Below are 15942 nucleotides of genomic sequence, written 5' to 3' on the forward strand. Positions count from 1 at the left end.
TAAAGTACTTAAGTATATGCTTAACTTTGAAGATAAAAGGTGTGGCTACACTGCAATTAGAAACCCAGGCCTGGCTCATGCAGCTGACTCAGGCTCCAGGAGCCTGAGCCCCGATGTCTACACCACAATGAAACAGCCCCTTCACGCGAGCCCTGGGGGCCCAAATCAGCTAGCCGGGGCCCAAATCAGCTGGCCCGGGCCAGCCACAGGGGTCTAATTGCAATGTAAGCCATACTCACTGGGTCTTAAGTGTGTACTTAGAGCAGGGGTGGCCAACCTCTGGCTCGGGAGCCCCACACGGCTCTCCAGGAGTTAATGGGCGGCTCCTTGTCTAGGCACCGACACCGGGGCTGGAGCTACAGGCGCCAGCTTTCCAATGTGCTGGGGGGGCGCTCACTGCTCAACGCCTGGATCTGCCCCAGGCCCTGCCCCCACTGCACCCCTTCCCCTGAGCCTGCCGTGCCCTCGCTCTCCCCCCACCCCAGCAGCGTCTTGCATGCCACGAAACAGCTGATCGGGAGGTGTGGGGAGGGAGGGAGGGGGAGGCGCTTATGGGCGGGGCTGCAGGTGAGCAGCGGGTGCTGGGAGTGTGGGGGGGAAGCTGATGGGGGGCTGCTGACGTATTACTGTGGCTCTTTGGCAATGTCCATTGGTAAATTCTGGCTCCTCTTCAGGCTCGGGTTGGCCACCCCTGGCTTAGATGGATGCAAGCGCATATTAAAGCACAGACCATGCTTAAGTGCTTTGCCAAGTTAGGGTCTAAGGGCAAATAATCACAAAGGGCCCACTGTAAAGTCCAGTGAAGTCACTGGGAGGGTTTCTATGGACTTCAACGGACTCTGGCTCAGGCCCCAAATCCACCTTGCATTTCGCTCAGCCCCTTTCCTGCCTGGCTGGCTTCTGAGTGAGGCGTGCAGGAAGGCCAACTGCGGTGAAAGCCCCGGCGTGCGATATGTGAACCAGCCTCGCTAGCCAAGTAGCTGCCCGGGGAGCTAGCCCAACCCTGGTGTTCAGAAACATATTTTCTCTCCGCGAGGGAGCCGTTGGAAAGGAGCTGTGAACACTGTGCTTTCCCAAGGAGCAGTGGGGCAATTCAGCTAACATTTTAACCAAGCTCCGAGTATAAATCTTCCTAAGGAGCTGACTAATTTGGCATTATGTACGAGTTGAACCGGCAGGCGCTGTGGAGCTGGTGACTGATTGACCAAGTGGTTCTTTTCCTCTCTTTCCCAAACGTGCATAACCTGTGCAAAAACCTGCCCGAGGCCCCTTAGTCCCCCTCAGAGCAGGGCTACAGCCAGGGTTTGAAAATACTTCCACCTCCTTTGCAGGATGGCTGCAGAGTCTGACAAAGGGCCGGATTGATTTCTAGGCGTACAGTGAGCGTTTGTTCTATGGTTCAGTGCCGTCCTTTTCAAACTGGGCTACATAACCCAGTCACCTCAGTCCTCTAAGTGCCAGCCGGCTGGTCTTTTAGAGCCACAGAGCACCAATAGCCGCTGTTTAGGTGAGTGGGACCACTCCTGTAAGTGAAGTTAGTCGTGTCCTCAGGCATTAGCAGGCCATGAGCTCCATGAACTGGACAATTCAGCAGCTGGTGTGCTGAGCCCATGGCCCATCACGCTGGCCAAGAGTGTCTCATTTGTTCCTGGCATGCCCCCATCTGTCTGTCTGCACCTCTCCTCCTATACTTCTTGTTCTGTGTTCGTACAGTGCCTGGCACAACGGGGACTTAGCCCATGGCTGGGATTCCTTGGTGGGAGGGTAATACAAATAGATAACGATAATTAATAAAACAAGACACACCACGCAGGGGTAACACACGGGGCCCTAACTCAGCAAGGAGCTTAAACATGCACCTAACTTTAAATGCATGGGCAGCCCCACGTGCTCGCAGTTAGGCATGTGCCGATGGACCTCGCTGACTTGGGCCCCAGGGGAAGGAATGGGGAGGAAGAGACGGGGAGCAGGGGAGTAACAGTGTTAGGAGCCATGGGTAACACACATGCGATGAACAGTCACGAGAACGACGTTTTCGAAATATAAATAAATACATGTTGTGTAGTAGACAGAGAGCCGGGAACATGGGCCTGGTTCAAGGCCTAAACCACAGCCAGCGAAAAGTTACGCTACAAGCAACAGTCAGGCCCTGTCAAAAGCAGATGCTTCCCTAATCCCGGCCAGTCAGCGTCCGGTACCCGAACTCGGTGCTAGGATTGCTAGAACACACTGAGCAGGCGAGCCCATGCCAGCAGGCCAGCACAAGAAAACCCCCGCCTCGCACACGATAAGACAGTTGGGCAAAATATCTTGTCTGAAATATGAGGAGTAAAAGTACAAAGACAGATGATGAATAGGGAGGTTTCTGCTTTTCACAGGGCCTGACCGTTGCTCAGAGCGTAACTTTTCCTGGCTTTGGTTCAGGCTCCAGGCCTTGAACAAGGCCTGTGCTTCTGGCTCTCTCTTCCTACTACAATTGGTAACTGATTATTATTAGAGCTGGTCAGAAACGTTTAATCAAAAAAAAAAAAAAGAATTCAACCAAAAATGACCTTTTTCCTCCACCTTTGTAGGTGTTCATGAAACAGCTGCTAAAAACCACCAGGAAATGGTTTCCTCCACCTTTTGTTCTTGGAAAATAAAATACATTTTTTTTTTTGGATAGCTCTAATTTTTTCTTCATATCACTTTATTTGCTTCTGATGCAGGAAACCCCTTTTACAGAGGAAGCTTTGAGCCCGAATGCGGCGACGGCTGCTGCTCTCCTACCTTAGGCAGAGTGACACGACCTGGAATGAAATAAACAAAAATGGGGCTTGAAAGATTTACGACCTTTTTATCAGAAATCATGGTGTTCTTTTCGGTTTGGGTTTTTTTCATGTTAAGCGACAGCCGTGCTGGGAGCCCGAGAGCCTGTTCGTTGTCGCCTCAGCGTCGTCTCTTGCTGCTAGCAGAGCTGGTGAATTTGCACGGCGGCTTGGGAAGCCCATTGCAGTCAGCAGCTCCAGCTGCTCGTCAGAGATTTGGGGCGTGCTGAGGATTTGCTCCAGCTAGGGCCTGCAGCATCTGCTGAACAGTGAACTTCTGGTTTGGCATGGCTGAGGCTGGCTGTGCAGCTTCCTTGAGCCCAGGGCTCGGGGGCGCTCTCTCTGCTGAGCTTGCCGTGTGCCCCGACCCCGCTAAAGGAGACAGGAGCTGCAGTGGGATGCCGGGTTCCCCCATTGCCAGTGCCTGCAGCCTCTGTTGAATCTGTGCCATTGCTTGCATTTCTCTAGAGCCCGGCACGGCCGCCAGCTCCTCCAGGTGCCAGATTTGCTGATGGAAGGTGGGGAGGGGCTGCGTCGGGGGCTGCCCAGCTGTCGGGGGGCTCTGCGGCAGCGTCTTTGTCCCCAGGTCGGGGTTCAGGCCGAGCGACTGCTGCACGCTCCTCGCACCGGGCCCGACCAGGACGTCCTGCACAAGCTGTTTGACCGTCTGCTGCAGCAAGCCCTTGATGGCCGTTGAGAGGGCGGCGGTGCTTCCTGGGTCTGGAGTGGGTCCGAAGCAGCTCCGTGCTGGGTAGTGGCTAATGCTACGGCTGCTGCTGGTGTCACTGGGGGAGCTGGAGGGCGGAGTACAAGCCGGGGGTGAAGGAGCTCTTCTTCTTCTACTCAAAGGGGTCTGGCTGCTGGTGAGGGATGAGCTGCTCCTCAGAGAAGCAAATGAGTTCCCCGCAGCCTGTGTCTGTGCTTCCTTCCACGTTAAATCGGGGTGATCCCTGCTCACGTGCTGCGAGGCACGGCCTCCGCCCAGGATGCTGGCTAGAAAGTTCAAGGCCTGGCTGGGGTCCTTCATGATTTCCCGCACGGTGGCTGGGCTCCGCGCGAGCTCCAGCATGAGCTGCAGCATGTCGGGAGTGTTCAGGAAGTGGCCGATCTCCGGGGTTTTCTGGATCACTTGCTGCTTCAGAGGATTGTCCGTGATCAGCTCGGTCATCAGGTCGGGGTTGGAGAGCCGGCTCTGAATGAAGGGGTTCTCCAAGAGCTGGAACATCATCTCGGGGTTGGACGTGAGCTGGCTCTGAAACTCGGAGAAGTTGGCCGTGTTCAGGCCGAGGTTGCTGACAAGCTCCTGCAGGCCGGCCGTGCCGAAGGCCATGCTGCTGGCAGAGCCCGGCCTGGAGAGGCAGCCGTTCTCCAACTGGGTGGCGGCCGCACCCTCCGGGGAGCCGGCGCGCTGACCCGGACGCTCCTGGGATCTCCTTTGCGACTGGACGACGAGGTAGATGGTGGCGTCATCCTGGATGCCATGTTGGCTCAGGGTCTTGTGATCTTTTAAAATCCTGCCAGCAAATATCAGCACGAGCCGGTCGGTGGGAGAGGAGAAACGGGTGGAGACGCCGGCCTTAAACTCCCTGATGAGCCTGTCCTCGGGCACCACAAACTCCTCCTTCTGCCCGGGAGTCTTGACTGTCACCCTGATGAGTTGGGGAGCGGCGGCAGCCTCTAGACCAGCTCCAGGGACTTCTCCGCTTCTGACCATGCTTAGTGGGATGGAGCCTCAGTAACAGGACATTTGCAAGCTTTGGCACAGGGATGGGGGTGTGAGGCAAAGGACACAGCGTCTTCTGCTTCCCCGCTACTGGCCCCCTCTCATCATGAGCCTCTGGAGAGGACCAAGGGGGAGACCTCCTCGGTGTCTCCAACCAAGGCCCAGGCTCCCCTGCTGCTCTGCTCCTCTGCTGACCTGCAACCTCCTGTGTCTGCACTGTGACATCACGGCTGATGCCATAAGCTGCCATGGCACCTGTGGGTGAGACCAGCCGTTTCCTCTACATTAATCCCCACGCAAGCTACTCGTTCTGAGAACCTCAACGTGGCGATTTCCTGGCAAAGGCCCAAATTCTTTCCCGGTGGCATAAGTAGATGCAACTAGACCAAGGGCAATGGAGCTGGGTCTTTGCACATCACAGGTGAATTTGGCCCCAAATCTGTAATAATCTTAGTTCTACTAATAAATAATTCTGGGATCCTTACTCAGTCTTTACTCAGGCAACTTCTGTGGGGAGGGAATGGAGATTTCTCTGTCATCCATCATTTTTACCCAGCACAAATTTAAAATGTCATTCTGGGCTGGGTTAAATCCGGTTGAAGTTGCGGGAGTGTAGCAGCCGCCTTTCATTCAGGATGAATGTGAAGAAGTGAGTAAGCTCCTTTATTAACCAGGGAACTGAAACAATAGCAGCCACCACCCATCACACAGGCTAGGCTTGAGTAAAGGCTGAACTGTGTGGCCCAGTGGGTTTCCCTGGGGACTGATACAGCAAATGCAGATGGAACTGAGTGTGTCTGGGTGTCTCTGAGAGAGACACTGCAGCAAGGCCAGTGAAGCTGGGAAAGAAGGCAGGAAGGAAGCGCCAAATTGCTCCCGAAGCGCTGGTGGAGTGGCCCTGAGAAAGGTCAGAGAGAGCTTTTTGGCAGAGTGCTGGCAGAAAGAGGCTTGGAGCTGCAAACAAGGAAACTATCCTTAGTTCCTCCTGGAGTCAAGGAACAAGGACTTTGTACCTTCTGTGTAAATAAACAGGATTCCATCAAACAAATGTGTGACTGCATCATCAGGTTTGCCTCCTAACAGAAACAACTTGCAGGGCCCCAAACTTTGTCCAACCACTTAGGCCAAAAGGGGTAACAATACAAATAAAGTTTTACTTCCCTGACAAGGGAACCAGAGGGTCTTACAAAAAGCCATGATCCAAACTTGAAACACACTTAGCAGCTGCAGACAGCCAGACCCTCCAGTGGTGTTCATCAGCAGAGCTCCACTGAGACTGAGTTACACCAGTTGAAGGGGAGAGGATGAGACAATGGGTGGACAGATGTTTCCCAAGAACCCACAGAATAGTTCTTGGAGAACTTCCCTTCTCTAAATCCTTCAGCTTTCCAGTCAGCTCCTTCTCCATGCTGCATGTCCCTGCTGGAACTCCTTGCGTGATCTTCACAATTAGCACAGCCATGTCCTATAAGTCAATGTATTGTCCCATCCTTAGAAAAACAGACCCCTGGGCCCATAAAACATGCAACACCCAGCCAGCCTGGCCCCTAGGGAATCCAATCCAGCTGCCCAAACAAACCCCTCCTCAGGGCAAACCCTGACTCCCAAAGAAACCCCCAGCCTCTCCCCGAACCTGTAGTGACTGCCACAACTCCCCCAGGAGGAGGGACTGGACAAGGCCTTCAGGGGTTGGCCAGAGAAGGAAGCTTGTTGAGTGTGTTTCTGCGTGTTCCTGCCCCACGGTTAAGCTGCACTGACGTCTGCCAGTCTCTGAGCGGGTGGTTGAGACATGTTTCACTGCCATTCGCCCCACTTTGACCCTGAGGGGTGCCCTCCCAGGACAGGCACCTGTCCCAGACCGTCTTTCTCAGGAGCCCCATGGGGGGGTCTCTAAAACAATGGGGAGGATGTGGGTCAATTCCTGGCTCTGCCACCAACTCCCTGTGTGGCCTTGGGTGAGACCCAGAACCTTGTTTCCCCTTCTGTGAAATGGGGAATAAAATGCTGCCCTACCTCGCTGGGTCCCACAAAAAAGCCTCTTAGTAAGACAGCAGCCACGCCAAAGGGGTGACCAGGGACCTGAGCAGTGAGGCGTGGGGAGGGGTAAAGCTGTCATTCAGATAAGTTCCCCCTCCTGCTCAGCAGCTCCCCAAATCCTTCTTGAGAAGTGGGTTGGATTCCCCCCCCAACGTCCGACCCCTATTTCTCATTGGGTTCACTTTCCTCCACCAGCATTGCAATAGGTTCTAGAGATTTTCTCCCGAGCCAAGCCAGGGTCGGAGCCCAGCTGGACATCACTGGGCAAGGAAGGGGATTGGATTTCTTTCGGTAAATGTCAATGTCACATGCCAAACCTGACCAAAAAATATTTCCATCTGTAATAATTGAAATTGGCAGCCAGGCAAGAAATATGCTGCTTGAGAACATATGAGAGTTCAATTTAAGGTGATTTACTGTGTATATTTTCACACACGATGTCGACAATTTGGGTTTTCATGGCTATAAAGATTTAACTGTTTGAATCTCAACATGGCCTGTCATTGAATAATTATTGTCTCATCCCCCCTCATCATTTCTCGCAACTGTGAAAATTTACAGTCTTGAAAATCAAAAAGAAAAATGCTTCGAACCCGTAGCCATGCACAACTGCGAAAATTTCAATTAATAAAGCTAGGGAAAAAATGCTTAAAAATAAACATTGAGCTTATCTGCTGAAATGATACAAATAAAAAATCCCATTCTGCCAAGTGTAAACATCATCCATCCTGCCCTCCCACACAGCAACGTCAAGGCCCTGGTGCCCGCCTGAAACCTGGATGAACTACGGTTTTAAATTGAGCCTAGATCTTAACATGAGTGATAGCCCCAGAGCATGTGACCGAAAAGAATGCGATCCTGAGCAAGAGGGGCTGGTTGTGTTGGACTTCTAGTGCCCCTGGAAATATCAGGGTTATTTCATTCAAGGTTTGGGTTAAAACAGTAGAGACAAAGAAAACGTAGTGAGTTGGACAGCAGGGGCAGTAAACAATCTGTTTCTTTAGTTTATTGTAAAGAAATGCAGCTTAGAACGAAATATGGGAAAATGAGATAAGAAGGAAACCTTGGGAAGAAAGGGGCCCAGCCATGAATCTTCTCCTACCCAGACCTGAGGGCAAGGTTCCCCCCTAAAATTCCCTCACCTGGCTTTAGCTAAGGTCCAATAACTGGCAACGACACCTCTTGTGTGTTATAGTGCATAAAAAACCAGGTTTTTCAGGGGTTCTTTGTCAAAGCTTTTCCTTACCCCTCTGGAGAGCACCATGATGGGAAGGTAGCTTCTGGGCCTCATCCCGTTGGTACTTATAATTGTATGCTGGCGGGCACAGAATATAGATGCATATGTTTATGTTAGTACATTGGGTATAATTATCACCAAGTGGCCTTTGAATTACATCAAGGAAAGTCTGTGTGGCAGTTCTCCTGTGGTAAACCTTGATAAACGTACTAGGAAAATAAGTCCCAACATCTCCTTTGGTGTGTCTTTGTCTCCAACGGGCCTACATAATCTAGAAACACACGTCCCGTTGGTTTACAGTAGCTTTGACTTCCAATGGGGCTGCTGCTCCTAAGTCACTTAGGTGTTTGTGAAAATCCCATCCCAAGGGAACCAAGTGCTTTTCGCCTCTGCTTGGCCCCGGAAGAGGGAGGAGCAGAAAGGGACTGGGCTGCCATTCGAGCAGCTCTGAGCCCCGTATTGTAATGCTCCAGGGGTCCGCAGACAGCCATCCCAGTGCTGAAAGAGCTGCCGCCATCTTGTGTTTTCCCATCTCTGTGAGGCAATCATGTCTGGCCCCTCCATTCCCTTACCCCAGAGCAACTTCATTATGGGCCACATCTAACCCCTTCCCAGCCCACGTTCCCATCTCACCAGAGCCGCCGGGCATGGCCCAGAGAGTTTATCAGCACCACGGGAAGGAACCTTCCTTTCAGAGGCGCTGCCATTCTCTCCTTACTCGGGGGCAGGGGGAAATTGATGGCAGCAGGTCCACCGCCTTGCCCCATAACCCTGATGCAGAGGGACCCTGCACATGGCACAAAGATGAGGTAGATCCGGGTGCAGACATCTTGCACCAGATCGCTGAACCATGCCTCCAACAGAATGGAACTGGGTTCACCTTAGACAGGCCCCTTCTGCCCTATAAGGGGATGGGCCAGGATTTGCCTAGATCAGTGGAGGTTTCGGCAGATCTAGCACAGAGGGCATTGAAACAATTGGGGGCATTCATGCTCTAAACATAAACCCCAGCCACATTCACTCTTTGTAGGTTCCATGGGCCGGATTCCCTGCCCAGCTCCTAGTAATTCATTTGCTCCTCTGCAGAGTACATGTGAAACATTCTCCCTAGTGTTTCACACCTATTTTGTACACAATCACAAGACCATGCTTTTGCATTATGCTTTTCAGTGGCAGATCTTGTATTACAAAGGAGGTCAGTAGCATTATCCCCCCTTTACCAATGGGGAAACTAAGCCACAGAGCAGGGAAGTGACTTGCCCAAGATCACCCAGCAGGCCAGAAGCAGAGCTGGGGATAGAACCCAAGTCTCCTGAGTCTGTCAAAAAAAGATATCAAATTAGTTTGACAGGCTCTAGTTTCCATAAACTCATGTTGATTGGTATTAATTATATTACCCTTTAATTCTTTATTAATCAAATCCATTATCACCCATCTCCATTACCCAGGATCAATGTCAGAATGACAGGCCTATAATTACCTGGATCATTCCCTTTGCTTTTTTTTTTTTTAAATTGGCACAACATTCGCTTTCTTCCAGTCTTCTGGAACGTCCCAACTGAGCACCTGAGACAGCTCTTTTAAAGCTCTTGGATGCATTTTCTCTATACCTGCTAATTTTAAAATGTCCAACTTTAGTAGCTGCTGTTTAACATCCTCCAGCGATACTAATGGAATGGAAAGAGTGTTGTCATCATCATATGTTATGACTATTATCCGTATCCTAGTAACACCTGAGGACTCCAATCAGAGATCTGGGCCCCACTGAGCTAGGCAGTCTCCTGCTAACACAAAGACAGCCTGCACCTCAGAGGGCTGACAGTCTAAGATTAAGGCAATGCACAACAGGTGAATAAACAGACAAATGGGAGGTAAAGGGTGGACAGACTAACAGTAGTGACAGGTATGTTTATATACGATCACAGTCACAGAGATCTTGGTAGTCCTGGCTATTTTCTGAATGTTCTGCATTTGATCTGTGCTGGAGGGGAGTGTCTGATGGTTCATCTGAGCCACAGGAAGCAAACATCACGGGAGGAACCTCCAGTGATGAAAAGACCAGATGAACCAGTCTCCCATCTCCTGAAAACCCGCCTTCGAAGCAATCTGGTTTCATTTCAAAGGAACCTGCTGGTGAGTTTCATTGCTCAGGTCTCGGCCCTGTGGCAGCACTCACTACCAATTGCTCATTCCCAGTCCGTGTCTCTCACCTTTACGTGCAGGTCAACATCCCCTCCCGCAGCAGAAGCAGTGAAATCCCCAGGCCTGGGAGACCATGCGGGTCACTCGTTCCCGGATTTGTCTCGTTCTCACCCCGTAGACGATGGGGTTTAGCATGGGGGGAACAATCACATAGAGGTTGGCCAGTAGGATGTGAATGTGTCCAGGGATATTGTGGCCAAAGCGGTGAGTGAGGAACGAGAAAAAGGCCGGAGTGTAGAACAACAGGATGACGCAGAAGTGGGAGCCGCAGGTGCTGAGAGCCTTGCGCCGGGCGTCCTTGGACGGGAGCCGGAAGACGGCCCTGAGGATCAGCACGTAAGACACAGCGATGAGCATGACGTCCAACCCTGATGACAGCAGAGTTGTGGTGAACCCGTACCAGATGTTGGCTGTTATATCGGCGCAGGCCAGCCGGGCTATGCCCATGTGCTCACAGTACGTGTGAGGCATTACGGTGTGGCCACAGTACGGTAGCCTCTTCAGGAGGAAGATAGGTGGGAACATTATACATAACCCTCTGAGAACAGCGGTCACAGCTATTTTCCCTATCACTGAGTGTGTGAGGATAGCCGGGTATCTCAGGGGATAGCAGATGGCAACGTACCGGTCAAACGCCATGGCCAACAAAACGGTTGACTCTGCGATGAAACTAAAATGGGTAAAGAACATCTGGGTAATGCAGGCATCAAAAGAAATCTCCTTGGCACTAAACCAGAATATGGCCAGCATCTTGGGCACGGTAGTCGTGGATAACATTAGATCAGCGACCGCCAGCATGGCCAGGAAAAGGTACATGGGCTCGTGGAGGCTGCGCTCTGTTATGATGATGAAGAGCAAAACCGAGTTGGCAAAAAGAGCAACAACGTACATCAGGCAGACAGGGACGGAGATCCAGATGTGAGACTCTTCCATGCCCGGGATGCCGGTCAGGATGAACGTTATAGGATCAAAGCTGCTTTGGTTGAGAGTCGGCATGGTGGGCCCTGGGTTTGAACTCACACTGGCTCTGTAGAGAAAGACAAATGCAGAAATAACTCCTCTGATTAGCTAGGGCTCACACAATCATTTTGGACCAGACATAGCTTCGCCCCTTACAAACATCTGTTTCTGAAATGACTCCAGTTAGAAGATGTTTAAAAAGCAGGGACTTAATTCATGAAGGAATCTCTCTCCCTCTTTTGAAATGGACTCAAGAAGTAAAACCACTAACCAGCTATACTTTACTATACTTGGCTGCCATTCACCCTCTTCAATTTCAGTGCTAAGGGCTTCTTCTCTGGCTGTGCAGTTATAATGGGCCAGATCCTTTCTGACTTTGGGTTGAAATATTGCTGTCCATCACCGTAGTCTCTGTGCACTCGGATCCTACAAACACTTACATGTGGGAGTAACTGTGCTCCTGAGTAGCCCCGTTGAAGCCAATGGACCTCCTCACACGTGTACAACTCATAAGTGTAGAGTTACCCCAGTGCGTCACTGTTCATAGGGTTGTGCCCTTGCTTAGCAAGGATGCCTGGGCTGGTGTTTCCCAGACTTTTCAGGTTTTCGTATCCTCCATACACATCCGAAAAAGGTCTCCATGCTGCCAATGATAGGCTTGTATACTATAGCTCCTACTACGGCTATGCCAGCTGACCTCCCCTTTCGGGACCCCTGGGGAAAGGGGTGATGACTCAGGAGCTGAGAAACACTAAGCTAGTGGACAGGACTTGAGCACATGGGAGACTTTGATTCAATTCTCAGCTCAGCCGTCCTGGGTGAGGCATTTAATCTACCTGTGCCGTAGCTCCTCATCTGTGAAATGTGGACAATGCTTCCTGCCTTCCGGGCACAGGGTGAGGGGAACAGCCCATTCTCCACCTCGACTGCAAGAACAAGGGCCAGGGAACTGCCCAGGGAACTATATTACTTTCTGTCCGGCTGACAGCCAATAGCACAAACTACAGGCAAGCGGTATTTGATGTCAGGTGCGTGAGGCCATGCTAGACACACAGGCAAGGCTGTGTAATCACAGCCCAGACAAGGGGCTTCCTTGTCTTTTGTTTTGCTTTTCTGCAGGTTTTTCAATTGCCACAAAGTGCACAGGGCCACCAGGGCATGAAGGGTGATTCTGCTACGGGGGCGTGCAATGGCCATTGTCCGGATCAGCATTCGAGAAACCAAATGCACTCAGCCCGAGAGCCAAGCCCTTTCTTTGCTATTGCTCTCCCCCATATCCCAGCAAGGACATCTGGACTTGGTGTTAAAGCATAAGAACAGCCAGATGGGGTCTGAACAACAGCCCATCTAGCCCAGCATCCTGTCCTCCGACAGGGCTGGTGCCAGCTGCTTCCCAGGCAATGACCAGAACAGGGCAATTATCGAGTGATCCATCCCTGCCGTCCACTCCCAGCTTTTCCCAGTCAGAGGTTTAGGGACAACCCAGGCGTGGGGTTATGTCTCTGACCATGCTGTCTGATAGCCTTTGATGGACATGTCCTCCAGGAAGTTCTCATTCTTTTTCGAACCTTGTTATACCTTTGACCTTCACAACATCCCCTGACAAGGAGTTCCACAGGTTGACTGTGGGTACTTCCTTTTGTTTGTTTGAAACCTGCTGCCTATTTATTTCATCGGGTGACCCCTGTACGGAAGCTGTTCCATACCCTGAATCATTTTTATCACCCAGCTCTGTACCTTGTCAATCCAATATATGTTTTTGAGATGGGGTGATAAGAACTACATGTAGTATTCAAGGTATAGGGGACCCATGGGTTTGTGCAGTGGCATTATGATATGAGGAGAGGGGGAGGGAGTATACATTTAGTTTGAGCCTCTATTATGGTATTTGTAAAGAGTTTCCATGCAGCTGGCAGGAATTTCCCTGTTCCTTTTCGTTTCTGTGCAACCGGCTTCCCCATCTGTGTGTAGTTCGCCTTTTGGAAGTTAACGCTGCTGTGGTACGTTTCTTTGGTATTTTCTGCCCTACAAGGATGTTAAATTTAATTACATTATGGTTGTTATTACCAAGTGGTCCAGCTATATTCACCTCTTGGACCAGATCCTGGGCTCCACTTAGGCCTAAATCAAGAACTGCCTCTCCCCTTGTGGGTTCCAGGACCAGCTGCTCCGGGAAGCCATCGTTAGTGATGTCTCAAACCTTTATCTCTGCATCCCGTCCTGACATGTACCCAGCCAATACGGGGATCGTTGAAATCCTCCACTATTATTGGGCTTTCTCTTTCTGTAGCCTCTTTAATCTCCCTGAGCATTTCACACTCACCATCACCATCCTGGTCAGGTGGTCGGTAGAATATTCCTACTGCTATATCCTTCTTATTCAAGCATGGGATTTCTAGCCATAGAGTTTGATTCATTTAAGATTTTTACTATACTTGGCTGTCTGTTTTCTTTCACACATAGTGCCACTCCCCTCCCCCCCCAGCACAAGCTACTCCATCAGGTCCTCTACATTTTTTACCCTGGTATTACCCTGTCCCATTAATTATCATTGCTCCACCAAGTTTTTATGATGCCTGTTATATTGATATCCACATTTAATACCTGGTGCTACAGTTCATCCACCTTAGTATTTAGACTTCTAGCATTTCCACACAAGCACTTATAAAATCTGCCAATATTTCCTCGTCTGCCTTAATGTGATGGAACAGATTGTCACTCTTTTTCTGTGACTGTTTCTCTTCAGTTTCTGCCTATATTTCATCAACTTCTATCTTCTCTTCTTTACTAGGATATAGAGATCCTCCCCTAAGGGATGTCTCTTTCCGAACCACATGCTCCTCCGCACTACTTGGCTTTCCCCCAGCCCTTAGTTTAAAATCTCCTCTGAGACCTTTTTAATTTTACACACCAGCCATCCAGTTCCTTTTTGGTTTAGGTGAAGTCCATCCTTCCCGTGTAGGCTCCTCCTTTCCCAAAAGGTTCCCCAGGTCCTAATAAAGCTAAACCTTCCTCCCTACACCATGGTCTCATCGCCACATTGCAGCTCTGCCTGTCTAACTGGCCCTGCGCGTGAAACTGGAAGCCTTTCAGAGAATGCTACCCTGGAGGTTCTGGATTTCTCTCTCTTATCTAGCAACCTAAATTTGGCCTCCAGGACCTCTCTCCTATTCTTCCCTATGTCACAGATACCTACATGTACCACGACCACCAGCTCATCCCCAGCACTACCCATGAGTCTGTCTGGATACCTTGTGAGGTCCGCAACCTCTGCACCTGGTAGGCAAGTCACCATGTGGTTCTCCTGGTCATCACCAACCCAGCTAGCTAGATTTCTAATTATCAAACTGAAAATGCATTATGAAGTCACATGCTGAGCTAAGTCAGGAAAAGCCCGGAGCTACCCTCCCAGAAGGAGACCTTGCATTTGCCCACTTCTTTGACAGCCAAGGCCTGTTCCCTTCATGTTCATGGAGTGTAGAATCATACAGGGCAGGAGGTAGCCAGCTTGCAAACCCCACTGAACTAAGTCCTATCCTAGAAGTGCCTCTCAGAGGAGCCATTTGTCCCAGCTGAACATTTCCTGCCTTAGAACATTTTTAAAATAACTTTGAGCTGCCCCCAAGCCCAAACGTTTAATGCAAAAGACTCACCCAGGCTTCTGTGCTGGCTAGGAACGAAGACTCTGCTCCTGTGATCCAGGTGGGGAGCTGCAGGTGGTGGGGAATTGCCACTGACTGGGGCTGAGGCGTGGGGATATTAACATTGCCTCCTTATGAATCCCAGCAGTGAGCCTCAGGCAGGCTCTTGGACTTGCTGAATCTTAAACTGCCTGGTGCATTAAAGATTAACAGGAACTTACCCAGTCAGTTTCGTTCAGCCATTTCCTGCTTTTCCATCATTTGCATTACAAGTGGTTTTACTTACCCAGCCTGCATGGGCCTGAGTGGTACTTGTGCTGACCACTGAAACCAAGAACAACTGACACAGAGCCAGGCACCGAAGACCATTAAGAGCTTCAGAGCTGGGCTGGCGTTCTCAAGGCCTGGTGTCTCTGCTACCTAGGATACAATTTACCCTTTAGTCTTTGCATTACCAGCAACACCTCCAAACACATCATCTACATTATGCAGATGTTGCTCTGTGGGCAAGGGTTTCTGCCAGTGGCAAAACCCAGAAGCCTGCATTGTTTCTCCACACATTAGCATTCCACTCTGAACTGGCATATGCTGAATTACAGCCACGTTTGTGGTGAAGCCCAGAGAGGCCAGAATCTCAGAAGTTAGTATTTATTTATAGTGCATTATTATTCAGACACCATTTTAAAGGGGAATGACACTGACAAATGACAAGCAATGTCCCAGCATCCCAAATGATAGCTCTATCTATTTAGCTTGTCCAAGGGAAGGTTAAGAGGTGATTAGATCATGGGCAACAAGTACCTTCATGGGGAAGAGATTTCTGAGAGTAGGTGGCTCTTTGTTCTCCTCTGCTCTGGCTCAAAGAGAAGTTATGGGCTTGGCGTAGAAAGGGCTAGGTACGATTCTATGGCCCACACTATGCAGGAGCTCAGAGCAGGTGGTCACAGGGGTCATTCTAGCATTAAAGCCTATGGATCTCTCGGTCCCCGGCCTGAGTAGCTGAAATAACATTGATGCCCCTTTTCCTTTATAATGCCACCTTGCAACCAAGAAACCGCGGCATTGGAGGGCTACATTTTCAGAAGGGCGTGTGCCTCTCGCACGCCTGGCCCCAGATTTTCAAAGAAGCTCGGTTCTACTGCTGGTAGAAAAACGAAACACGTCTTGCACAAAAAATGTTGAAAAAACCCTGTCCCTTTATTCTCAGAAAATTTCATAACTTGGGGGGTTGGGGGAAGTAGGTTTTTTTCCAGCTCTGCTTGGCACCCCGATATTACCACTGAAAACACCAGCTGCTGGGTGATGTGGCCACTTCTGAATATGCTGGCCTTCAAG

The 15942-nt window shown here is 50.5% G+C and overlaps 1 protein-coding gene and 1 pseudogene across 1 annotated transcript; both read right to left on the minus strand.

The window, feature by feature from the left end:
- Nucleotides 1-3015: 3015 nt before the first annotated feature.
- Nucleotides 3016-4521, minus strand: LOC140905250 (ubiquilin-1 pseudogene; annotated as a pseudogene).
- Nucleotides 4522-9208: 4687 nt separating this feature from the next.
- LOC140914977 (olfactory receptor 52B2-like) lies at nt 9209-14716 on the minus strand. Its single transcript, XM_073354203.1, has 2 exons — nt 14620-14716; nt 9209-11033 (listed from the first exon to the last, which is right to left on the minus strand). Exon 2 carries the CDS (start codon nt 11000-11002, stop codon nt 10028-10030), a length of 975 nt encoding a protein of 324 aa, XP_073210304.1. The 5' UTR covers nt 11003-11033; nt 14620-14716; the 3' UTR covers nt 9209-10027.
- Nucleotides 14717-15942: the final 1226 nt, after the last annotated feature.

The sequence above is a fragment of the Lepidochelys kempii genome, chromosome 1 (assembly GCF_965140265.1).
Source record: "Lepidochelys kempii isolate rLepKem1 chromosome 1, rLepKem1.hap2, whole genome shotgun sequence".
NCBI lineage: Eukaryota > Metazoa > Chordata > Testudines > Cheloniidae > Lepidochelys > Lepidochelys kempii.

Coding starts and splice junctions, on each gene's coding strand:
- LOC140914977 (XM_073354203.1), bottom strand. CDS start 11,002: ATGCCGACTCTCAACCAAAGCAGCTTTGATCCTATAACGTTCATCCTG.